A 17461-nucleotide genomic window follows, 5' to 3' on the forward strand; every position below is an offset into this window, starting at 1 on the left:
GTCTTTATGCAAAGCTTTCGGCAGGACGTTATGTGAACCTATCAGCTTACAGCCAAAAGCTCCGCATAAAGTCCCGCTCTTAGGCCCGCGAAAAGTACAGCAGAAAGTACCGCTTAAAGTACCGCTGATAGGCCCGCGGAAAGTGTTTTTCGTGCGATTTGCCAGTGTGACGAAGGGCATTAAGTGTCTGGAAAATTTATTAAAATTAGTTCTGTCAGTAGAACGAAAATCATTCGCACATGCAGATCGTCAGACTTTGTGAAAGAATTGCGCTTCTCGATCTCTTCGACTCTCTTTGTTACTCCGTTCGCCGCCGTCGACCTCTTTAGCAATGGCGCCGCAGCCACCGCGCTCACTTCCCTCCATGCGCTTTTCCGCTGGGCGCTGTGGTGGGGGGATTTTTCTTTCTTGACTGGGAAAGTGAAAAGTGGAAAAAAAATTTTCGGACTAATTCCCCTAGACTCAGTTTTTAATGCTGATCACGATGGTATATAAATGTTGTATTGTTTTAGAATCACCCTGTATGTGCAAATCCGTAAGAACCGGACACTTCAGGGGGTCTAAGTGAACAAAATTGAAATTTGAGGGCACACCTACCAGACCTACTTTTTTGGGTTCCTTAAGCCGCCCAGAACTCAAAAAAACTTGGGTTCCCGCGTTTTTGAAATACTTATTTTTTTTGCCAGGCACTTTAAATTTTCTTATGGGAATTTAACATGGGGAAAATAAACGAAAATTAGCCACGGTTCAAATTTACCCACTTAGTGTCTGAAAGCGCAACCCAAAAATGGGTATTACTTGGATCGAAGTATTAGAAAAGAGCTTTGATTTAAGGGCTGGTGAGTAGAAAATGGTTGCCTGGGTAAAAAATTGTCTAGGCTTGAAAATAGCAGAAAATCCTGAAAACTTAGATTTTTTACGAAAATCAGCGATTTTTCCCAGTTTTAAAATTATTACAACTGTTGATCCGAGCGATCGATTTTAACCTTTTGGCCCTTAAATTAAAGCTCTTTTCTTCTACTTTTGCTTTCAAAAATTTAAATAAACGATTTGATTGTTTGATCACCTATATGTATGCCCATCAATTATGGCTGACTACAATTTTTCTATAATCTTCAGCGAATCCGGGTATCATACTTAGAGGTATGGATACATCAAAGTAACCTGCATTATCAGTTAACGATTTTGTCTCTGCTTTAGACATTTTAAAAACTGAATGTTTTTCCGTGTTAGCACTTTGGCGTTTTGCCGACGACTGATGACCGATCGACATGATGGTTTGCTTATATAGCCTGCGCCAACTTTTCTATTATAAACTATCCCCATTACGTAGGTTTCAGATGCAATCTGATTGTGATAATTTCGTCTCGAAAATTGACTATGTGTCCTTCTTGATCGACTATGCGTATTTCTAAGTGATCTATGCTCTTGACGGTGATTGAAAGGTAAATGACTTGTGATGGGACTTCGATGATCTTATATCTAGGTGGAACTGCAGGGAAGAATTCGTGTATCGTATGCACTAACTGTCCGTTTATATAAGCACCTGTAGTTATGTTGCATTATACTCTTACTCTTCAGGACTTTCTCTTGGTTGTCCTTTTTTTCTTTCGCATACCCATTCCGAGTTTTGATTTGAATCTCACGGCTTTTGATACTGTAAAAGCAGCTATTTTCTCACCAACACCTGCGTCTCTCGATCTAACGCGTTTCCAAGCCTTATCTGCTAAAATTTTATCGGCTACTGTTCTGGCTTCGTCGTTTTCACGATTTTCTCGGTATGCGATATCGTGCTCTTTACAAGGTGCGTCAAGAGGATTGATTCCTGGATCACCACACGCTAAACGTTTTAATAATTTAGTACCCGGACCACAGTATTGATATCCTGGCAAGTGATGTTCTACTGGTAGCTTGTTGATGATTTTGTTCAGTAAACCACGACCTTGACGAGCTTTTTGTTGGTGCTGTTCTCCGTATATGATCATTATCCTTTGAAGGTTTATCACAGATTGATCTCAAGAGTATATAAGCGCTTTATTTATAGCTGAGCAACTAGTCTTAATCGAGCATCCATACTGCTGTTAAAATGGCTTTCAAGGAACAATCCATCAACCTCCCTGTGCCGAACTTCGATGTAGTTGTAGAACGCGATAAAAAAATTTAAAAGACATGGCGAGCTACTTCTTGACAGCATACGAGCTGTATTTTGCGGCCCGTCAAACTGTGGTAAAACAAATAGTTTGCTTGCTCTTATAACACATCCGAATGGTTTAAGGTTAAAAAATGTATACGTGTATTCTAAGTCTCTCAATCAACCTAAGTACAAATTTTTGAAACAACTGTTGAAACCTCTCAAAGGTATAAAGTATTTCCCCTTCAGTGAGCATGAAGAAGTTGTATCACCAGACAAAGCGCTTCCTAATTCAATAATGATATTCGAAGACATAGCATGTGAAAAGCAAAACAACGTCAGAGCATTTTTTTGTATGGGTAGACACAAGAATGTAAATTCTTTCTATTTATGTCAATTTTTCGCTCAAGTTCCGAAACATCTAGTGAGAGATAATGTAAATTTGCTAGTAGTATTTCGACAGGATGATGTGAATCTAAAACACTTGTACGACGATCATGTCAATTCCGATATGACGTATGCAAAGTTCAAAGATTTATGTGCAAAATGTTGGTCGGACGAAAATCATGGATTTTTAATGATTGATAAAGATAGTCCAATCAACAGTGGTAGATATCAAAAAGGGTTTGATCAATTTGCTATAAATATAACGCGCACCTAGCCCTTTATAATTTTAGTATATCATAAAATGCGAAAGCGATAACATGTTGAACATTCAACGAAAGAAAAATATTCTTTACCAGTTGGTAAAAGCGCGAAACGCAGTTAAGCGTAAATACAATTTATTAAAATTTGGAAAGCAGAATTTTGAGAAATCTATAGGAGAAACATTTGAGCCAATCGTTGATCCTCTACAGAAACTTGTTGAATCCGAAAAAAATCGACCGTGGTCTCCAAGGCTTCCGGCGATTGAGCAAGAATCGCTGGATTCACCGACACCATTACGGCAGCCAATCACTATAGAAGAAGATGACGAGCCTCTGATCATCTATGAAAATATTAATTTGCCCGACGTTCAAGTGGTGTGCTTTTGCACCCAAATAAGAGCTCGCTCTGAATGTTCGGAAGAGGAGCAGCCAAGGTCGCGGCGTCGCCTTGAATACTGATCAAACTTATATGCTTTTTTTTCAATCGGCTCTTTTCAAAGCCAACCATCGCTTTCACAATCGGCCCTTTTCAGGCCCACCAAATATTAAAACCTACGAAAAATTAATTTGTTTATAAACTTAAATGAAGATATTATTGAAAGACTCTTTTCAGAGCCAACCCTCTCTCTCTCTCTCTCTCTCTCTCTCTCTCTCTCTCTCTCTCTCTCTCTCTCTCTCCCTCTGCAACAGCTGTAAACAACCCATACAGCACAAAGACCCCAAAAAGTGTGAATTTTGCAGTCTGTACTACATCAAGTGCCAAAACACCGTCGACATCAAGACTATCGTGGTGAAAGACAGGCAGATTATAGCCTGTCCCTCATGTGCAGACAACAATATCGTCAAGGGTGCCAAAGTGAGGACTAAATCCACCTCTGCTACAACATCAGCAACGGGAGTAACTGCAATAACAGCAGAAGGCAAGAATACTCCCAAACAACAACAGCCGGTAAATAAGAAGACGAGGTCAGCACCACCATCAGCCAACATATCGAGAAATCCTTCACCAACCGGCTCGGCCATAATAACAACACCTACGCCGTCCATTGAGACCGCTTTGAGGGACATTCGCGGAGCTCTCGACGATATACGTAATGCTCAAACGGAGGTCCTCAAGACCCAGAACATCGGGTCGGAGAGGATTTCTAAAATTAAGCAGCGTCTGGGCCCGCTAGAGAAGCGACTTCAGGCCCTCGATGAGCTGCCTGCACTCAAAACTCGCATACACAATGCTGAGTCCACCATCACCAAGCTGCAGGCACAAATCCAAGATCTGTCATCGAGGAGCCTGACAATAAAGCAGGACAACGGCAGCACTGTGCCCAACACTGTCGAGATTTGCAGCCTACGAAGTGGATTGACTGAGGTCAAGAGGCACCAGGAGCAGACCTCGAACAGTGTGGTCGTTGTCACGGGTTTGCACTATACCCGTGAAACCTCGCTGCACCTCCTCGCTTTCTCAGTTATGAACGTGCTTGACCCCACGGTCCTCAGAAGAGACGTAGCATCCATCAGGACCATGGGGAGGCTTGATGCTACAAACAGCTCCGCCAGGGGTGACGGCAGACTGCCACCACTAGCCGTCACCCTATCTTCAAGTGCGCTTGCACGCTCGATCGTCGTCGCCAAAGCCCGGAAACGCAAGCTACACACTAGCCAATTGGACGCTACCTTGCTGGAGGAGGCTAAAGCTCTGAGTCCTGACCATCAAGGGCTCATAAACATCAATGAGCTGCTCCCCTCAGACGTCCATAAGCTGCGTACAAGGGCTAGACTGGAGGCCAGAGGAGACAGGGCTGCCGAACTTTCGTCAGAGATGGGAGACTCTACATGCGCTGTAACGATAACAGCGAGCGTGCTAACATAATCACCACCGACGCCTAGCTGGAGACTTTTTTAACCCGGTTTCTGCCCGCTGCCAACATCGTTCAACACTGAGGCTACAACACACACACACATCATTCCACCACGCCCACCATGAAGCTCATCTGCCACATCTTCATCCAGTTCTAAGGTATCTCTGTCCAAAGGTCTACGAGTCTGTCTTCTTAATGCGAACTTGCTTACGGGTTACATTGAGATGATCAGGCTTTTCTTATCCACTCGCTCTCCATTCCACGTAATAGCTGATACTGAGACCTGGTTGAGCGACAAGGTAACGTCCATCCCTTCACTGGACGACTACCTACTGTACAGACGAGACAGAAACAGAAACGGAAGAGGTGTGGCCCTCTACATACATAAATCACTGACAGTTAGCGTTATTTCATCATCTGACGGTGAATGGTCTGGCAAGCCAGGCAAGTCTGAATATATCTGCTGTGAGGTATCGGCAAAGGGAGTCTCTCCTATCTTCGTGGGGGTTGCGTATCGTCCACCTCATGCTCCATTCTTCCAAGGCTCTAACTTCATAGACCAGCTAACAACCCACATGCACAACTATACCACGAAGGTCATAATGGGAGACTTCAACTCCTGCTGTTGAGGATTATCTTCTCACCCTGGAAAGTCTTGACCTGCCGGAACATTTCGAGTTCAGTACCATAACGGAATCGGATGTGCTGGCTGCAGTATCGCACTTCGACACTCAGGCCAGGGGAAGCGACGGAATCCCTCAGGTTGTCATCTCAAAAGCATTGCCAGTTCTCACTACCCTACTAAGTCATATTTTGAACCTGTCTCTGAGCGAACCCTGTTTTCCATCTGCCTGGAAATTGTCGCTTGTGCGTGCATTCAACAAAGTCAGTTCACCAACAGCCATAACTGACTACAGTCCGATTTCACTTCTCTGCTTTCTCTCCAAGGCCCTGGAGTGGCTGGTGCACAGGCAAGTCTCACAATACCTTGAATCAAGGCTCTTACTTTGAAACAGGCTTCCGCACTGGCCACAGCACTCAGTCTGGCTCAGTCAGAAGTCAAGGTTCTTTCACTTGAAGAGACGTCGAGAGGACAACGACGAGAACGATCGATCCCGAAGAAGGCGCGCTTACTGACTTTAACGCAAGAAATGAACAAACGGTCCTTTCAAGGCCAACAATTTTTTATACAATCGGCATTTTTCAGAGACAACCCTCGCTTTTAAAATCGGCCCTTTTCAGGGTCACCAAATTATTTAAACATATGCATTAATTTTAAGTATATTTCATACCATACAATGGAAAAAAATCATATTTTTACAATTAAGCTTAAACTATTTCAAATGTTAATTTATAAATTTATATTATCTGAAAATAAAATATTCAGTGACTTATGAGGTCCGTAAGAATCATAAATCAGCATGACACCTAAATGGGTAAGTCGATAGCGCGCTTGCCTCGGAATCTCAGAGTCCGGGGTTCAAATCCCGCTCGGGTCAAAATATTTTTCACGCAGTTTGTCGAATGTTCGAGTTCGAGAAATGCCAGAAAGATTCGCAGGGTCAAACTCTCGCTTAAAAAAAAAAGCATAAGAAAAAGATTTAACGTTAACGCGCTCTTAAGAAATCTAAAAGAAAAAATCTTCAAAGTTAACGCGCTCTTAAGAAATCTGAAAGAAAAAATATCCACAGTTAACGTGCTCTTAAGAAAATAGTAAAGACTTGTAAAAAGTAGATGATGCTATGGCGGTTCGCTTGGCCTACTGACAATCACAAATACTGTAGCGGTTCTGGCTCAGAAGTATTGTGACGTCTGAGCTAGAACCGCCACGGTATAGTAACGTCAGTGAGCCATAACCGCCATAGCTTATCTACTCGGCTACTGTTAAAACAGTGAATTAAGCCGCACATATTGCTTTCCCACAAACTTATATACAGACCAGCGGGACTACGGGTGTAATTTTATTATTATTTTTTTTTATTAAATATCAAGTGGCACGGTAGCGGTGGTCAGGGCAGCTGATGACGACGTCTAGGTAGTGCGCTCCGTAGTTTTTGGTGTCGAGGAAAATAAATCGTATGAGTACGGCGTCTAGGTGTACTGGGTGGCCGATGACGAAGTCTAGGTGGTGCGCTTTGTAGTTTTTGGTCACCCATCCAAGTACTAACCGCGCCTAACGCTGCTTAACTTCGGTGATCGGATGAGAACCGGTGCATTCAGCGTAGTATGGCTGTTGGCGCTTTGTAGTTTTTGGTGTCTAGGTAAATAAATCATATGAGGACGGCGTCTAGGTGTACAGGGTGGCCAATGATGAGGTCTAGGTGGTGCGCTCCGTAGTTTTTGGTATATAAGAAAATAAATTGTACGAGGACAGCGTCTACGTGTACAGGGTGGCTGATAATGAGGTCTAGATGGTGCGATTTGTAGATATTGGTGTCTTAGTGTAATAATAATATTCGTGGACAGCGAAAATTTACACGTATCCAAATTTTTTTAACATACATTATCAATCATAGCCACCATACTAATATTTTGCGACAGAACAATCAGTGTTTTCATGTTAACGATTAAAATGTTACAAAAAAAAACATGGTCGAAAGGTGCTAAAGATACTTATATTTTATTTTTAAGACAAATATGAAATACGCAAAAAATTTAATAAAAAGCACTGCAATCTCTAAAAAAAACTTTTAAAAAAGTAAAAGGCTAGGCTAGTTTGATATATTCCGTAACTTGCTATGCCCGTTTCATTTTGTTTTCTGGTGAACAACTAAAATTTTCTTTTTATGTATTAGAACGTGATACAAACACCATACTTTAAGTTAAGTAAGCCCTCGATTGAAGACAATTGACAATTTATTTGCTTTATTATGATTGAATATAATAAACTTAACATTGTTTTTGATCTTAGTTCTTTTTATCTGTTATTTCTTCGTTGCGGAATATATCAAACTCGCTTAACCTTTTACTTTTTTAAAAGTCAAATTTTTTGTACTTATACCCTGCTAAAAATAATCAATAGGGATCGATCGGGATCGATTAAATTATCAATAGATTCTATGCTAATTCTGAATACTATTTTTTGTACAAGGACTCGATTAAAACCGATTAGAATCAACTGGAGTCAATAGATTTTAATACGGAAAACAACAATTGAAGTAGATAGTTAATACCAAACGTTGGTTTCTATTAACTTTACTAGCCCTTTTCTGTATAGAATTTTATCGATTCCTATTGATTCTATCTATTTTAATCGATTTCTTATGCAATAAATGGGATTCAAATATAGCTTAGAATTCAATTAATAATTTAATTGATCTCTATAGACTATTTTTAACAGGGTACTCTCAAATATTAGTGTATTGTATGTTTAATGAAAAAATGTAAAATGTGGAATGAAAGAAGGAAAACAATTTAACCAATATTAATTATAATGTATTTAGTTAATCCGAAAGACCGAGAACGGTAATTTATTAGTTTGTTGCTTTTTCATATTGAAGTAGCAACTTCATTTGACGATTAATGTACTGTTGATGGTGTATTGATCCTACATTTAATGAAGCTGCTGTAGCTAAACAACCCTGATAAAAATGTTCTGTTGAAATCAATTTAAACCAACTTAGCATGTGATTGGTTTTAATCTGGTTGTTTAATCGAGTATTAACGCATTGAAACTAATATAATTGGTTAAGTCCTATTAAGACCAATTATAAAGTTTAATCAGTTTTAATCTAGTTTTATTAGTTGTTTTTCGAAATATTTTTGTTTACGTTGATTACTCGGAAATTCACGTTATAACACAAGCTGAAATTTCGCGTACATAAATTTTTTAGTATAAATTTTGAACCCTGATCAATCATATATTTGCCGTTCTGATCGATAACCTTTTGTCACTTTTCTGGCAAAACCATAATTCCGTCACTATACAACTTCTAAGGTTTCTGGGCAAAAAACTTAACCAAGTGATTTTCACATGCTTCGCAACTGTTTGTGATTCAATGCCAGTAATTATTTGTTTTGAAAATGGAAACTCGGTCCATTAAATTTCTTTGCCGTTAATTCGTGCGGAACCCATGTATCAAGCTTCTTTTTGTATCCAGTCGTATGTAAATAGTTTAAAACTGTTTTATGGTCGATGTTTAGTTCTATAGCGATGTCGCGAGATGAAATATGTCGGTCTATCTTGATTTTTTCAAGAATTTTATCGACTTTCTCAACGGTATTCCGACCAGGACGATGTTCATCTTTAAGATCGAAGTTTTCGGAACGAAATCGAGCAAACCAATTCTGTCACTGGCGTTCACTTAAGCACTCATTATCATAAACACTGCACAATTTCCGATGAGTCTGTGCTGCAGTTTTTCCTTTTCGGAAGTAAAAAAGCAAAATGTGACGAAAGTGGCCGTCTGGAATCTCCGTTCTCCAAGCGCAATAATTTTTGAATCAGTAAACGAATGACATTAATTTGTACTCTAGAATATTCTATAGACTTTAAACTTCTAAACATGCTATACTGTAGCTTCATTAAATAAGAATTGCTATAGATATACAAGTTTACGCCATCTATTAGGAAGAACCGAAATTATTTTTTCCCCAACCCAATACTGTATTCTTCACTACGCCTACACTAAATTTTTGAAATAACCTTATATTACACATCATACTTGCTTGCACCAACTTTTTTTACTCAAACTTACTATATACATTGAATATACCATATTCTACACTATGCCGTGACTAAATTTTTAAAATAATAAACCTTTTCACACTTTTTGTATTAACCTTAAATCTGAACTTAGTAAACATTTACCCTCACGTGAACCAAACACTTGAACTCATAGTATATCATAGTTTATATATTTATATTTGAAAGGCTTACTCTTTCATGTTATTTCTCTTACTTTCTTTTACCTCTTTTCTGACTAAACCTTTCCTTTCCTCAGTCTTCGTGAATCTTGTAATCCTTTTAATTTCTTATCACTCCTTTTTATTAAAAGCACTTGCATCATCACAATATAGTATTGCAGAGACCGTATCCTGTAAGCCTGTAGTAGGTAAGCAAGGCTGGTTCTGCCTCCCCCCACCACTCAACTTTTACATATGAATACAGCGTCCCCACTTTTTCAATTATCTCACCTGTACAGGTGAGAATGCGTGCTAGAAGCTTCTAGAATATTCTAGAAGCCTCTAGATGTTTGGTGGTGGGGGGAGGCAGAACCGGCCTTACTTAAGTGAAAAAGAAAAAAGAAATTCTCGGAGGGATAGGGAAAATTCACGCGGTCCAAGGATGTATATACTCCCGACAGCGTGATGCCTGGGGTATACTCCCAGCAGTCTCAGGTATACTCCTGGAAGCGTGCTGTTCCATGTGAACTCCTGGCAGCGTGCTGTCTCCAGGAGGCCGTTCGAGGTCAGAGGGTCTACAGATTTTAGAAGCGTGTGATGCTTGCGTCAGTGAAACGTCAATCGATGAGCATGTAGATGATGACTCGCGCGGTGAGATAAAGCATTCAAGTTGCATCCACTGTTTTTTCGCGAGCATCTTTATACTTTAAACATCCTGTTATTGCTTTATTATTGACTGCTCTCACTTCAGTGCGTTCGAGATTTTTCTCTGGTTTAGCCAAATATTTTGCGCATAAACTCTAGTCTCAGAGATACTTAAATAGCCTCTTAGAGACAGCTCTATGCTTCCCATTCGCTCGCTCACGCTACTATTCCCGCAGACATCTATACATTCTACTGGCGTGTAACAACGACAGATATTTTTCGCAATGAATTAGAAGCTAACGAATAACAGCAATTACAGCGTACTGTAACGTGATGCACTCATCAGCCGCTGACGTTACCACGCTCCCAAAACGTTGCGCGCTAGCCGTGCAAATTACTTTACGATTCGCATTGACGACATGCAGCATACGAGAGAAAGAGAGAGAGAGAGAGAGAGAGAGAGAGAGAGAGATAGAGAGAGAGAGAGAGAGAGAGAGAGAGAGAGGAAGAGAGAGAGAGAGCTCCCGATAATACGTAGTAGCTTCGTATTGTAGTGAAAGAGAGAGCTCTCAATATTACGCAACAGCTATACTGCATTAAGAAGATGCGTATATTCACTCTCGAAAGAAAACAACAGGTGTAAGTTTTATATATGAAATTGGCTGTGAAGATATTTACGCATTCATGAAACGAGATATTCAGAATTTTGACACTCCAGCTGAAAATATTTTTGGAATGCCTCGTGTCAATAAGAATGTCGGTTTAATGAAAGACGAGTGCTGTGGACAAATTATGACTGAGTTCGTGGGACTACGCAGTAAAATGCATAGTGTACGCATAAACGGAAAAGATCGTATAAAGAAGATTAAAGGTGTAAAAAAATCAGTGTAGTTGATAGAACAATTAATTTAAATGATTACGTTGAGTGCTTGAAAAATCATTCTACTCAGTATCGACAACAGTGTATTATACAATCAAAGTCTCATAGAGTGCATACTGTTAGACAAACAAAATTAGCATTAAGTCCCTACGATGACAAGCGGTATTTAATGTCAGGAAGCACGGATACTCTTCCTTGGGGGCATTATCAAATATTAAATGAAAATTGATTGTTATGAATTTTTGTGTGTAAACAATACAGAATTTTTAGTATGAATAAAAAGTTTTTATTATAACTTTTACAAATCTGATTTATTTATCCAACTATTATGTAAATCATCAAATCCTAACCATTTTACATACAACTGAATTCCTCGCTTTTTCAATACTTTCTCTACAAGATAAACATCCGGATATTTGGCTTTGAGGAGTTCTTGCTCGTAAAAGCCACCAGCGATAGGTTGATCTTGGTAGTCCTTCAGCTTGTACGTCAGCACTGGATGCGTTGGCACAACTTGACTTATGGTGAAAATCTCTGTCGACCAGTTGGATGTATAACCCTTTCCAAATACTTGCTTCATTTTACTCACTCGCACCTTATCTCCAACCTTGAATTTAGCTTTTTTTCTGCTTTTTTGGTGAGAAAAACGTCTAAGGATTTTAGCTTCATTCTCTCTGCTAACATCCTTAGGCTTTATCCCAATGGTGTGGTGCTTGCTGTTCTTGTACTCTGCCACTAAATCAGGTAAGATATCGAGCCATTTATACTTGCCTCGTAAACTAAATTGCATCCACATCTTGTTTTAAAGCGTGCGATTTAAGCGCTCGCAGATGGAAGCTTTAAGATTGCTGTATGTCGAGTAGAGATTTATGCCATGCTGTTTCATGAGGCTTTCAAACGAGCAGTTGTAAAATTCTTTACCTCGATCGGTATGCAAGTTCTTTGGCACATGACCCTGTTGCAGAATAGACTTCATTGCTGCTACAACTTCTTTGCCAGTTTTCTGCTTTAAAGGTACGGCCCAAGCATACTTTGAGAAGACATCGATAACCGTCAGCATGTATTTGTAGCCTTTATTCTCTTGTGTATAAGGCTGCATCTCCACCAGATCAGCTTGCCAGGTATCGTCCAAGCTACGCATTATAAACCGTCGACGCTGATAATTACGTCGAGCTGGTTTATGCAGTTCCTCTACTAGTCTCGCCTTTTGATGTGTCATTATTATTCTGAGAATTTTTAAGCAGAATCTCATACAATTCACTAATAGCTAAATCTATTTTTCTCAGCTTTTCAGCATTCTCATCCTTTGCGATTTGCACAGCTAATTCTACAGCATCAATCGATTGTCTCAGATCACTTGTGATCTCGTAAACGCTGCGTATTTCCGAATTAATTGATCGCTGAAGGACTGCTAAATTCACTGCATCGTTTGGCTCTAGAGGCTCTGCTACGTTACACAATCTTCTGCTTCCAATGTCGAAGTGTCCGTCGGCAGTTAGTTTGTAGCCAACACCAGGTGGACCACGACGACCTTTGGAGCGATTTGACTGACGTCCAAACACATCGACTCTCATGTTGATACTGGATTCAACGTGCTCGTGACTACGGTTAATATATAATTTTAGCTTCTCGCAACTCTTCGACGATGGAATGGATTTCATTCAGATGGCTATTATTGCCAGCTAATCGTTCAGCCATGAGCAAGCGTAGACGATCAACTAGTTCGATGGGATCATCCCAGTATATGTAGTCCATGAGAGAGCCTTTTTTTGCCATTTTATATCTTGGTAGAAGCCCACCACCAGTCTTGCTTTTAAAAAGTGGAGCAATGGTGTTATTATATTTATTACTGTTCTGTTGACGCATAGGCTGGTTGTGACTATAATATTTTCTGTGTGCGTTTGTAGCTTCGAGAATCTTTTTATAATTTTGCAAATCATCTGGCTTAATCAACGCCTCATCTGGATGTAATCTAAAAAGCAGCTCTTGCAGTCCTTCAGTTTTTGGATATTTCCTATTCAAAACGCTCACATTATTTCTGGTGTTTTCTATGGGTGAATTACCAATCTTGAGTATTTGACCCTCTTGGCGAATTCCAAACACTTGATCGAGATATCGTTGACGATTTTGCATTAACGCTGACAGATACTTGTTGTTTATTTCTGTGTCTTTCTCGTCCTTCTCTTGACAATTTTGTTTCAACGATAGCTTTATTTTACTATCTTTCTCAACTTCCTCATCCTCACAATCCTCTTGAGCACTTTCAAAATTGAGTAGGGTAGCATCACCCTCCTCCTCCTCATCATCATCGAAACTTTTTTCTTTTTTTAGCTCTTGTTTAATATCTGGCTTAACCTCTTCCTTCACTCTCACCAGTTTCTCTAGCGGATCTACTATGGGCTTAAAAGTCTCCCCCAGAGCTTTTTCCATACTGGCTTTACCTTGCTTCAATAATCTATGTTTGTGTCTAATTGCTTCTCTAGCTTTATCAATTTGCTGACGAACTGCCTTTTCACATCGAAAGTCTGCCATGTTGACTCTTTGATGAATCGCAGTCTACTGCATGTACTCATACCTGCTGTACGTTATATATTTGTAGCGAAGAAATCAAAACCTTTTCTATATCTCCCATCATTGATGGGTCGCTCCTTGTCGATAAAAAGAAATCCATGCTGACCATCTTTCCATAAAGCTTTGAAGTTTGTGTATGTCATATCAGGATTCACATGATCATCGTATATGTGTTTGAGATTTACGTCATCTTGACGAAAAACTACTAGCACATTCACATTATCGCGCACCAAATGCTTCGGCACGTGAGCGTATGATTGACAGAGATAGAAACAGTACGTTTTTGTGTCTTCCCATGCAAAATAAGGCTCGGATGTTGTCCTGTCTCTCACAGGCGACGTCATTGAATACCATGATTGAATCAGAGAGTACATCGTCAGGTGACACAACAGTATCATGTTCACTGCAAGGGAAGTACTGTATACCAGACAGAGGTCGCAAAAGCTGATCGAGAAATTTGTACTTGGGCTGTTTCAGCGACTTTGAATAGATGTACACGTTCTCAAACTTTAGTCCATTGGGATGCGTTATGAGGGCGAGCAGTGTATTGGTTTTACCACAATTTGATGGTCCACAAAATAGAGCTGCATATTCCGGGATATCAGTACTGCGGTCCCGGCACTAAACTAGCGAAGCGACTAGCACGTGGAGATCCTGGAATCAATAATCTTGATAGAGCTTGCAAAGAGCACGATATTGCCTACTCACAGAATCGAGAAAACATCGAAGCAAGAAACGCTGCAGATAAGATTTTGGCCGCAAAAGCCTGGGAGCGAGTCCGGGCGGTAGACGCGGGAGTTGGCGAAAAAGCAGCTGCTCTCGCCATAGTTTGAGTGCAACAGGTGCATTAGCAGATGGCGCTGCTGGTATCGCTAAAGCAGGGAACGATGCTAGCGCCACTAAACGACAGCTTGACGAAAGCCAAAGACATAACAAAACAATGGAAGCTATTGGCTCGGTAGCCGAGGTCTCTATCTGAAACCTTACAAAGAGGGCTATGGTATGTATCTGAAACGTGGACAAGGCTTGAGGAAAAAAAAACTTCGAATTGCCGCAACGCGCACTAACTGACGCCGATCTTCTAAAATATGCACGCATCTTGAAAATTCCATATTTTCGGGCTGTTTACATGCGAAATGCACTACCAGCGAGTGGACCACACTATCGCGAATCAGCAATCGTGAATCTTGACAATAAAAGCGGACCAGGCACGCATTGGGTCGCCTATCGAAAACGAGGCAACGATGTAGTGTATTTCGACAGTTTTGGAGATTTGCAGCCACCTCAGGATCTCATGGAATATTGGAATGTGAGCAGAGTCAAGTACTATCTGGAGCATTATCAAGATTACAATAGCTACAACTGTGGGCATCTTTGCCTGAAATTTCTTCTGAATAATATATAAGTGTTGGTTCTGCTTCGGCTTCAGTCAGTTTAGTTCGAGTAGTCATGGAAGATTTACTAACACTGAGCCTGTCTGGAACTTCAGCTGTATTGGAAGCTCAATATTTTCGACCGCTTGAACTTTCAACTAACAAAAATTACGTTCTCGGACTTGTTGAGTTGTTGACATTCAATTCAATACCAAACATCGATACAGGCAATAACAAGTTTTACGTGGGAGGAGAAGTGATAATTTTACCTACAGGCAGCTACGAGATTAAAGACATTGAGAAGAGTCTGAAAGAGGCACTTACACCAAAAGGCATAACCCTCAAACTCAAGCCGAATAACAACACCCTTCGTTGCATGATCAAGTGTAGCGATCAATTGATTTCCAGCCAGAAGATTCTATCGTCAAATTGTTGGGTTTCACGAGTCGCGTATTGTCACCAAATACTGATTACGAATCCGACTTGCCAGTAACCATTCTCAAAGTTAACGCTTTACGCGTCGAGTGTAATATTACATCTGGGGCATACATAAATGAGCATAAGGTACACACCATACATGAATTCTTTCCAGCTGTCTCACCAGGCTACAAGATTATTGAAGTACCATCACCAATTATTTACCTACCAGTCACTGTCAAGACTATAAATAACTTGCAGCTCCACATCGTCGATCAAGACGCTCATTTAGTTAATTTTCGTGGTGAAGTCATAACAATTAGATTACACATCAAATCAGTCTGAGCATTATGGGATTTGTGTACAATACTAAAGTTAGTAAAGGTTATAATAGTAACGTGCCATGCCGTCGAGCGATCAGTCGTCGACGAGTGCTCAAAGCGCTAACACGTCAGAACATACAGTTTCTAAGAAGTCTAGGTTTAAGAGTTGTCCTTGGAAAAAAAATAAGTTGCGTAATATTTTGTTACTTCCGGCGAAATGGAAGAGGTGCTAAGCATACAGTCACCTGTCGTATTTGACGAATCTGTTGCGCATTACGAGATTCATGCGCATCGGCCCTATACTTTATCGAATTTCAACAAGAGCGATGAAATTCGCATTGGTATACAACATCAAGATCTATGTGTGCTGCCTTCGCGCAGTTCACTACATATATGCGGAAAATTGCAAAAGCCAGATGGCACTGCTATCGAGGGCACGCGATTTGTAAACAATGCCATATGTCATCTATTTGAGGAAATTCGTTACGAGCTCAACGCCGTAGAGATTGATCGATGCAAGAATGTGGGCTTGACAAGTCTCATGAAAGGATTCGTATCATTCAGCCCTAGTCAGAGCTCAGTGATTGAAAATGCAGGCTGGCTCGACATTGCAGAGACTCAACGGCTTGACGATAATGGCTACTTTGACGTATCAATTCCACTTGGTATGATCCTGGGTTTTGCCGAAGATTATCGCAAAATTGTTGTGAATGCCAAACACGAGCTTATTCTCACAAGATCAAATTCTGATGTGAATTCTATTGTGCAGACGCAAGTAGTCGCAGCTGGTGCAAATGTTTACGAGGATTACCAAGTTGAAATCACCAAAATTGAATGGCTAATGCCATATGTGCTGCTCTCGGATAAACATAAAATTAAATTGCTCAATCATCTGAAAAAGGATAGACCTGTCACCATGAGTTTTCGTAGCTGGGAACTATACGAGTATCCATTGTTGCCCAGTACATCGAAACACGTGTGGACTGTCAAGACTGCCAATCAGCTGGAGAAGCCTCGCGTCGTTATTCTTGGCTTCCAGACAAATCGTAAAGGACGAAAAACAGCCAATGCTAGTCGCTTTGATCATTGTAATATAAGCAACGTTACACTTTTTCAAAACTCTCAACACTATCCCTATGGAAATCTCAATCTCAATATTACTAATAATCAGTATGCTCTACTCTACGATATGTATGCCAACTTTCAAAATGCTTACTACAAAAAAGAGGTAGAACCAATGCTGAAAAAGGTCGACTATCTGTCGTATGCCCCTCTCGTTGTCATTGACTGCTCAAAACAAAATGAGTCACTGAAACAAGCATCAGTTGATGTTCGTCTCGAACTTGAGGCTAGGGCAAATATTCCAGTTGGCACCTCTGCATACTGTCTCATCCTACACGATCGTATAGTCGAATACAACCCTATGAGTGGAGATGTAAAAAAAATTGTTTAAAGGGTGGTAGGAGAAGATGGTATAAATTGAGAAGCAGCGTGTGGTAGGCAGTCAGTCAAAATGGAGTACGTGCTCGATGTGCAAGGATTCAAAAAGCCTGTAAACGAATTTGTCATCAAGGAACTTGCCATAGTTCCACTCAACGCTCAACTCAAGACGTTGGTGTTTTTTTTCAAGCCGCCTACACCGTGGCGCAGACTCACAGCCAAGTACAAGTCTGAAAATCTCTGGCTGGAACGCAATTATCACGGATTATCATGGAGTTCGGGAGATCTGGCCTACGAGGAGCTGGAAAATGTCTTGAAAACTGTTCTACATGA

At 40.4% G+C, this 17461-nt stretch overlaps 2 protein-coding genes and 1 pseudogene across 2 annotated transcripts in view; 2 read left to right on the top strand and 1 right to left on the bottom strand.

Annotated features, from left to right (window-relative positions):
- The window catches only part of LOC116417913 (DNA fragmentation factor subunit alpha-like), a 243519-nt gene that overhangs the window by 63396 nt on the left and 162662 nt on the right, over nt 1-17461 (top strand). The window lies entirely within an intron of this gene.
- Nucleotides 11303-12578, bottom strand: LOC116417924 (annotated as a pseudogene).
- Nucleotides 15906-17141, top strand: LOC116417925. Its single transcript, XM_031933100.1, has one exon. It carries the CDS (start codon nt 15906-15908, stop codon nt 17139-17141), a length of 1236 nt encoding a protein of 411 aa, XP_031788960.1.

This window comes from Nasonia vitripennis, assembly GCF_009193385.2.
Source record: "Nasonia vitripennis strain AsymCx chromosome 5 unlocalized genomic scaffold, Nvit_psr_1.1 chr5_random0006, whole genome shotgun sequence".
NCBI classification, from domain to species: domain Eukaryota; kingdom Metazoa; phylum Arthropoda; class Insecta; order Hymenoptera; family Pteromalidae; genus Nasonia; species Nasonia vitripennis.